The sequence below is a fragment of the Mus caroli genome, chromosome 7, assembly GCF_900094665.2.
Source record: "Mus caroli chromosome 7, CAROLI_EIJ_v1.1, whole genome shotgun sequence".
Taxonomy (NCBI): Eukaryota; Metazoa; Chordata; class Mammalia; order Rodentia; family Muridae; genus Mus; species Mus caroli.
The window spans coordinates 102,969,188-102,978,655 of record NC_034576.1 but is presented as its reverse complement, the minus strand read 5'-3'; the positions used below and the strand labels follow the sequence as shown (position 1 = coordinate 102,978,655).

The window sequence follows — 9,468 nt, the reverse complement described above, 5'->3', positions numbered from 1 at the left end:
CTCCAAACACTGACACCATTGCATACACTAGCAAGATTTTGCTGAAAGGACCCTGATATAGCTGTCTCTTGTGAGGCTATTCTTGGGCCTAGCAAACTTAACGGAATATTTTTAAGTACTTGGGGAACAAAGCAAAGGGTTCCAGAGCATCTCGGTCGGCCCTTTCTGTGATCTTACCTTCACATTGCCATCTAGAACCTCCTGTTTACCCTTCTCTCTGCTTTCCACCCATAGTTCAGATACTCTAGGGTTTATAGTTAGAATTTCAAAAAAAATGATGGCTTTTGCCTAGTTTATGTCTATCAGCCTGGCCAGCCATTTTGTGTGCAAACGATGTATCTCAGTTGCTCAAGTGCTTGGTTAAGCACACATGAGACCCTGGGTTTGGTTTCTAGCCCTGCAAAAATGGGCATGGTGTAATCCCAGCACTGGAGAGGTAGAGGCAGGAAGACCCTGGCAAGTTTAACACCAGCCTGGGATATACAATACCCTGTTGGGAAGAAAAGAAAAGCTTTTCTTGTGCCCTAAGTATATGATGACTTCACATCCCTGTGGCAAGAGCATGGGAAGCTAAAAGATGGGGTTCAATTTGGCTCCTCTTATTTTGCAATGCAGTCTTAGTGATCTACCCTGTCATGACCTCAAGCAAAGGGAATACCTAAAGACAGCTGAGACACACTTCATCCATAAGGAAGTAGAATCGAGCAGTTGCCTTCTTTGCATGTCACCTTGCCAACTTGGAAGCAGTCATCCGCTGTGAGAGAGAAGAGCTGCCTGGGACTGTACAGGTCAGTGATGGAGGAGCCCGTGACCCTCTGGAAGACGCCTCGAGCCAAGCCCTTCACGTTGAGCATGTACACATCCTGCAGCCGCATCAGGGCCCTTGCTGCTCCCTCGAGGTCCTCAAAGTCAGGAAGGTCTTGCTCTACCTTCTCATAGCCATCCTTCAGAGCTGTAAAAATAGAAAGACTGTGACCCTCGCCTCCAAACACAGGCAATGGGCATGAGACCTGACCACCTGCTCAAAGTGCCCTCAGCAGCAAGCTCAGCTCCTGGGACACAATGGATTCTTTTTGTTAAAGATTGTGTGTGTTTGTGTGTGCATGTGTGTGTACATGTGCATGCATGAATGTGTGTGCATGAGTGTACACATGTGTGTGCTTGTGTGTGCGCGCACGCACGCGCCCAGGTAACCCGAGAGGGTACAAAGAGCATCCCATGGGATCTTCTGGAGCTGGAGTTACAGGCAGTCGTGAGCTGTTGGGATGCAGGCATTGGTATCTGAATTGGGTCCTCTTGGAAGAGCAGCAAGTGCTCTTAGCCACTGAGGCATCTCTCCAGCACTCCAGAGTAGATGCTTAATATGATAATCTGGATGAAGGACATTCAGAACAATGGCATGGAGGAAGTAAAAAGAAATAAGGTACACGGCTTGGTTGTATTACTCTACCCCATGAAGCTATAATCTTTCCCTTTAGCAAGAGGCGACTCTTTTTCTTCTTAACTGTCCCAAACTAACCAACTTCTTAGAGTGCACGGTAGAAAGAATTAGAACGTGATTTCTTTACAGGTCCCATTACAGTATTCTAACTTTCAAATTTAGAAACTTGAAACAGAAACTACTGGAAGGCCATGATGTTTTGCACATACACAGGTACACAAATACACACATTTAACTGGGTGGACGTACACTTCTTCACCTGACTGTAGTGACGATCAAGTGAGGTAATGGAGGTGAAGGTGCCCTGTTATCTAAAACCATACACCTACTAGCAAGAGGACCAACTCGATTGACTTCAAGGAGCTTAGGAGTTCAGGTAGTTTCTGTCTGCTCTGCTAATCGTCACTGTCACTCAACAGAGTCTCCCTCCTCACCACCAAATCAGAAGCTAGAAGCTTTCCCCGTACTTCACAAGCATCCTCATTACCTCGGATGTTCTCAGTGGCCTCCAGACTGTGTACCACATTCCTCCAGTCAGACTGCAGACGTTTGATGAGAGTGAAGGCAAGTAGAGGATTCACTACAGGGATCTTCAAGTCCTCGTGCAAAGAAAGTACCTTGTCATAGAATCTGAACAAAACGAGAAAGAATTATCTCACCTAGACACAGCTGACACAGCCCAGGGAGGCTGCCGTGGTGAGAACTGCTAAAATCAGGAGCTGGCTGCAGCGGTGCCTGCCTGTAGCCCTCACTTCTTCTTCTTTTTTTTTTTTTTTTTTTTTTTTTTTTTTTTTTGATGTCAAAAGTTTATTAAATGTGTTACAGTATGGAATTTTACAAGTGATACGTGAGGCAAATGATAATCTCATGATTCCTAAAGAAATTTACAATCCAGGTAAAAGTATGACTTGAGGGATGATTTAAGACATGTTTATAGAGCTGAAACATAATGACCTTGATCTCAACACATACAACAGATTTAGAAAGTAGGACAAATAAAATATTCATTTACAAATTCCTGTTTGAGTAGCCCTCACTTCTTGAGGAAGAGGGTGACGGTGTAAAAATTGAAGTGTTAAGTGTTGAACCTCTGGAAACTCATGAAAATAGTTCAATTAAAAGAGCCAGGCAGGAATAAAAAACTTGGAAACAATAAATATCACATAATTGGGTCCGTCCATTTATTCACTGAAGAGTCCATGTAGACTGTTCAGTCACACTATGTCTGGCACTATACTACATGTTAGAGATACAAGGTGTGCTCCAGCTCAGGGGCTTGACAGACACAAAGCTCTGTTCTTCTGTGATCACTCTAGACCCAGTACTTAGTGTCTGGAAGGAACTCAGAAGCATTTTGGAAAAACTAACAATCAACATGAGGTATGCTAAGAGAGCCTGGAGCATACAAGACTATGGTGGTTAGAAGAGGTGGTGGCCGACCTGCTTCCTGAAGGATCTTTTTAAATGTTTCGATGACTGCCACCTACTGGATCCTTACCATGCACTGGGCATTCTATTTTATTTTATTTTATTTTTATTTTATGCTTGTATATCTATGTGCCACATGTGTGCAGTGCTGGTAGAAGCCAGAAAAGGTCACTGGATCCTCCAGAATTGGAGTTGTGCATGGTTGTGAGCCATGTGGGTGCTGGGAACCAAACCTGGGTCCTCTAGAAAGCAGCAAGTCCTATTAATTACAGAGCCAGGCCATTTAATGTAGGTTTATTTTGTCCTATTTGCAGTGGAGGAAACCAAAACGAGGCTGTGCTGTTAGAAAATAGCAAAGCCAGGACTGAAACAAAAGCCACAACATTCAGAAGCCTGGGTTCTGGGTTGATGTTGCCATGGTTCCCGTGAAAATGAACAAAGGTTAGGGAAGAAGAGTGGGTTCTGAGCTACTGGGAACCAATGTGTACAAAGATGTAAACATTTGACATATAGCTACTTCTTCAGTGAATTAATATAGAATCATCATTTTTGAGATGCCTGACTCTATGCTAGGTCCTGGGATACAAAGGAAAGATGAGGCCCATTGCACACTGAGTTCATGGACCAAGCCGGGCAGTGGTGGCACATGCCTTTAATCCCAGGACTCTAGAAGCAAGGCAGATGGATTCCTGGGTTCGAGGCCAGCCTGGTCTACAGGGTAAGTTTCAGGATAGCCAAGGCTACACAAGGAACCTCTGTCTTGAACCCCTCAAGCCCCTCCCCCACCAAAAAAATTCCATGGTCCAAAAGAACTTGTTCTCATCACTTTGTTCCTTCAAGGCATCTTATTAAAGAAACTATTCAGTTGGCTTTACAGTTTCAGAGGGTTAGAGGTCATGGTGGCAGAGCAACGGCATGGCAGAAGAATAGCTGAAAGCTCCACAAGTACGGGGTAGAAAGAACACACTAGGAATAGTAAGCAAGTTTTAAAACCTTAAGGCCTTCCCCCAGTGATAACCACACCCCCTAATCCTTCCCAAATAGTTCCACCAACTAGGGACAAGGTCTTCACAGCCATGGGCCTATGAGGGCTATTCCAATTCAGATCACCATAGTATCTAAGTTCAGTCCTCTCTTGTGTGGGTGTGTATGCTCCTGGGGATTTCACCTCGGACTCTGTACGTGAGGCAGGCTTTACCCCTGCATTACATCATTAGGTCTCTTTTAATTCTGAGATAGGACAGCACTAATTTGCCCAGGATGACCATGAACTCACTTGGTAGCCCATGCAGGCCTTGAACTTGTAATTTTCCTGACTTAGCCTCCCAAGTTAAAGGCTTGTGATAATCAGACCCAGCTTCCATACATGTCTCCATGAAATAATGAATGGAATAAATTCTTCTAAACTCTAGGAGCCAAATCTTGACTAAGACAGTGAGATTGGTCCCAGGGACTCACAGTCCAGTGGGTGAGTGAGACACAGTTATGTTGTAGATGCAGTACTAGACTAAATAATAAGACCTAGAAGACAGCAAGGGATGGTTAATTTGGCCAGGGCAAGTGAGAGTGGAATTGTTAGGACTTGTTTACATGAATGAGTTTGTGAGAGGGTGGGGAAGGGAGATTCAGAAATGGAAGCAACTGAGACAGAAAGACGGAGGAGGAGGTCACTTCAGCATGTCAACATGAGACAAGAAGAGGGAAGCCATCTTAGTGACTCTAGGGAAGAGAATGGGGTGGGTTCAAGGGAGCAGACCAGGAATCAGTTCAGACACTGGAGGTAGTCATAGCAGGAACAGAGAGGGAGGCGTCCAGCTCACTTCCATTCTTCCAATGCCGGGACAGGAACCGAAAAGGCTGGAAATGGTGGCACCTGGAGTAACCATCTTTCTAATGAATTTCTTCCTGTGCGTTCTGCAAGCACTCATATAGGCAAAAGATGCTGCCTCCTCTCCTGTCTCCTCTCCTGCCTCCTCTCCTGCTTCCTCTCCTGCCTCCTCTCCTGCTATACTGTGCTTACTCCATGTCTAACACAGTGATGGAATTTATATTACTGAGATCTATCAATCATGTTGAACATGACAGGTTACAGGTACCTCTTATCCTCTAAGACAGTAGTTCTCAACCCATGGGTTGTGGTCCCTTTGAGGGCCAAATGACTCTTCCACAGGGGTTACCTAAGACCATTGGAAAACATATTTATGTTATGATTCATAACAGTAGCAAAATTACTGCTATGAAGTAGCAACAAAAATAATTTGAGGGCTGGGGGTCAGCACGACATGAGGAACTGTTTTAAAGGGTCACAGCATTAGGAAGGCTAAGAGCTGCTGCTCTAAGAGCTTTATCCAAAAATTAATGTCAAAATCAATATAACAACAGCTGATGGAGCTAGACCATATGAATGAGTACTAGAACTCACACATCTTTTGAGGAATTGGGGGACCTTGCAGACAGAATGGTGTGAGACAGAGGAATGGAGGGAGAGGTGCAGAGTCACCTGAGGATTCTAAAGAGCGAGGCTCTCAACTGAGAAAGGAAGCCGGCAAGAGATAAAGACCCGCGCCGAAGCTTCCGCAGTCAAATGGTCAACAAAAACTAAGGAACAAGAATCTGGGCCTGGATGACCCAAGCAGGACACAGAAGCCTGGAAAGTCCCACGGTGTCTGTCTCCGATCCCAAAGACAGTGCTGCTTGTGGGCTGTTCCTCTGGGGTTTCGAATCCAAATCAGCCTGCGGAGCGTGGAGAGCGGTTTACTGCCCGTTATTTCTTGCCTGGGCTCCATGTGGAACCACTTAGCGAGCTGCTAGACGGGAAAAAAATGTCCAAGTGCGGGCCCAAGCCAAGTGCAGCTTAAAACCTGAAGTGTCCAGGAACAACTGAGGCGGAGTGCAGTGAGCTTTACAAGACGGGGAGGAGCTGGGGGCGGCGGGGGGGGGGGGGGGGGGGGGGGGGGGGGGGGGGGGGGGAGCTGGGAGGAGCCCGAGGCTAATTCTGAGCCAGCCCCTAACCAGCTCTGCTCTGTGAGGTGAAAGGCCGGTCCACTCTTGCATCTCTTTGGGTCCTTTTGTTTTCCATTCTAGTTTTTCCCCTCACCTTTCCCACAGACCCTTGCTAGGGCAAGGACAAGTGTTTAAAACACATCTGAACAAGCAGAGGCACAAAGGGAGAGCAGGGAGGTGCTCTTTGCATCAGACCAGGGGTTTGCTCTTGACTGCAGCAATCAAGCAATGCAGTGTTCAAATATCAAATATGACTACTTTTTTTTTTTTTCTCTCGCACAGGAAAGAAAGCAGGGGAAATCTATAGACTGATACCCGAGGCTGGCTAGGAATGCAAACTTGGCTGCATGCCCAGCCTCTGAGCAAACAGTGACTGAGTTTACGGGATGCTGAAGGCCAACCTCGGGCTTTCCTAAATGCCTTTTTGCTTTAACAAATGCTGCTGAGAGTGGAAAATCAGATCCTTTCCTTCAAGAATCTGCACATAAAATTTGCAACCCAATCCCTGCAGTTAGCTTCCTGGGGAGGTTACTCAACCGCAAGCCATGGGCCATGTCAATTTGATACTTTTCTCCCTTGAAACTGAGAGATGGCTTTGCCTTCATCCTTCTGAGACCTTCTGAATGCTTCATTCTGAGCCCAGAAATCACTTCAACTCTTTTACTCTTTTGTGTTTCTTAAATGGCACCAACAAAATAAACTAGAGATGGACTCTCCTCCCCCTTCCCCCGCCCTCCCACCGCCAATGCAGACTGTGTACTCTACTGGTGTGCAGTGATGGGGGCTCTAACTAGCACACTTTCTATCCATTAGCAGGTAGGAGCAGCTTCAGCAGCCAAAGCCCCTTCATTTCCTGATTTAGAAACTCAAAGCATATAAAACAAGGGCATTAGAAATAACATTTCAACTTCTATAAAATCAACAGATTGAATCTATAGAAAAGTGAGCTGAAACTGCCCAAATTTTACAAAAAGATTAAAAAAATCATTTTCAAAAAGTAAACACTTCACCCTGGCATTCGAGCAGGGAACAGAGTCACAGCCTCTAGAACATCAGGTTGAGTTTGATGAGATTAAATGTTCATAATCATCTCAGAAACGAATCTGGGATTTTAAAAATTCCCTTTTTAATCTTTTAGAATCCCCGCTAGTGCTTCCGTTGGCAGGGTTAATACTAAGTCACTGAGCAGCGGTGGTCTGCTCTTGTGTTGCTTGGTTCACAGCAGTCTTCCTGCCTCAGCCTCCCCACTGCGCTGAGTCTACTTGATCAGTCAGCCTTGAAGAGTCATAAGGAGTTAACATTTTTTTCAGCAACTTACTACATGTTAAGCTCAATGATAAATAACTTTACCTGGACACAATCATTCCAAGAACCCTATGGGAATAACCATTAAAGCATCATTGTTTAGATTAGGAAACTAAAGCTTAAAGATATAACATGGTCAGAGTCAAAAATTCAAACAGAGACCTGTTGAGCTCCTGAATCTAGACTCTGAGCCACTTGGTACCCACAGTGTTCCACACACTTTTTCCTGCATTAGCTTTCTCCTCTTCTTCCTCCTCCTCTTCCTCCTCCTCCTTCTTTTTTTAGTATAGACAGGTGTCTTTTATTAGCTTTTCCTAAACTTGTCTCCTGCTTACAGCCTGTTTTTCTTTGTAAGAATGTGATCTGCAGTTTTTTTTTTTTTACAAACCAATTTGATACTGCAACTCAAACAAATGCATGTCCAAATACAAGCCATCAGTTGCCACCAATGGCATTTGAAGAGCAGACTGCAGGATTAAGCCAACCCTTACGAAACTGGCTGTCCCTCATGACCATTTCTTATAAACATTTGTGGGAGTGGAGCAGGGCGGGTTGGCATGGGGATGGATTTGAAATTTAAAGTTACTGGAAATCAAATGATGTGCTTCTGCTCTGTCTAGACAAGTTTGTAAGATCAATTGGATTTATATGGAAACAACTGTGTCTTATAGTCCGTGGGCTTCTCAGTGTCCAAAGCAAAGAAGGCACAAGATATGTTGGTATCATATGCAAGCATTCCTTTTTCATCTTGGACACTGATTAGGGCTCTAAGTCCCACACTTTACAACAGTTTACCTTTCAGGATCTAACTCTACTTCGCTGACTGCATAAAAAATAATGTTGGCTGTGTGTTTGTGCACACTACCCCCAGTATTACCCAGTGTGAAATAGTTATTCACAGTGTTTTCTTTGGAGTCAGACATTTTCACATACATACAACCTCTCAGCTACTACTTACATTCAGAGAACTTTTACCCATGGAAAAAGAAATAAGAGCTATAATGGTCACCACACCATTCTACTGTGTCAGCAGTAACTTGACAAGAAGTTCAAGGTCATTTGCTGCTTGACACAGCATTTGTGAGATCCAACTGGACTCTAGAATCTCCATGCTACCTACACTTTTTCACAGTGTATCAACTTGGACATGTGAAGGTGGATGGGGGTGTGTGTCACACCCCGGGGTGTGTGTGTGTGTGAGACAGAGAGAGAGAGAGAGAGANGACAGAGAGAGAGACAGAGACAGAGAGAGAGACAGAGAGAGAGAGACAGAGAGAGAGAGACAGAGAGAGAGACAGAGAAACAGAAAGAGACAGAGACAGAGACACGGACAAACACACATACAGACAGACACAGAGACACAGAGAGAGACAGAGACCGGAACAGAGAGACAGAGACACACACACAAAGAGGCAGAGAGACAGGCACAGAGACAAAGAGACAGACACAGACACAGACAGACAGACAGACAGACACAGACACAGACACACACAGACACAGAGGGTGTGACACAGAACTCCTCATTCCCCTTCAAAGTGTCTCAGGGTCCCCACCACATGACAGTTGGGTCTGGAAGTCACATTGGGCCTCAGTTACTCCTCACCCTCAGTCGCTGAGCATCCCCGCTTCCTGGAGACGCCCTCACCTGGTCAAGTCGCGCAGCCGCGCCTCCTCGCCTCGCAAGTAGCGCCTCAGTGTCCCCAGCAGCCTGCGCTCGGGCGCCAGGGCGCGCGCCACGCTGGTCAGCGCGGAGAACGTGTCCTCCCGCCCCGTGACCGCCGCGGGGTCTCCCCCGAGCGCCAGCAGCGCCAGCAGCGCCAGCCGCGCCCCTGGGCCCATCGCGGGGTCGCGCATCCCTCCGCGCTCTCGCCCGGCACCGCCCCGGCCCGCCCGCCCGCCCGCTCCCGCCCGCAGCCTCCCGTCGCCCGCCCTTGGACTCCTCCGTCCCCTCAGCACCAAATTCCTAAGTGCCTGGCCTGCCGCTAACTCCATACTGATTCCACCGTGCCTGTCACACTTGGGGGAACTGAGGCAGCGCGGGTGAGCAGTGATTTCTCTAGTTACGACCGTGCTGAGCCATCATCCAAATTCCTCGTGTGGGACAGGGGAGGACACAAAAACCTCTAGATTATGAGGGAAACTTCAAAGGGTGACAGATACAGCATGGTGACAGAAGTGCAGGTGGCTGGGCAGAGGGGTAAAGTCTTCAGAGGACAGGACCTCAGGTGATCTTGAAAGATGGCTAGGACTTACAGAAGCTGAAACTCTAGGATCGAGTCACTGCAGAGTCA

The 9,468-nt window shown here is 46.5% G+C and overlaps 1 protein-coding gene across 1 annotated transcript in view; it reads right to left on the bottom strand.

Moving 5' to 3' along the window:
- Positions 1-9,024, bottom strand: part of P4ha3 (prolyl 4-hydroxylase subunit alpha 3) — a 33,631-nt gene extending 24,607 nt beyond the window's left edge. Inside the window, exons 1-3 of the mRNA XM_021167959.2 lie at positions 8,823-9,024; positions 1,929-2,071; positions 729-952 (exon numbers count right to left, since the gene is read on the bottom strand). Coding sequence (XP_021023618.2) covers positions 729-952; positions 1,929-2,071; positions 8,823-9,016 — 561 coding nt within the window. The 5' untranslated portion in view covers positions 9,017-9,024. The remainder of the gene's footprint in view (positions 1-728; positions 953-1,928; positions 2,072-8,822) is intronic.
- Between the last annotated feature and the right edge of the window lie 444 nt (positions 9,025-9,468).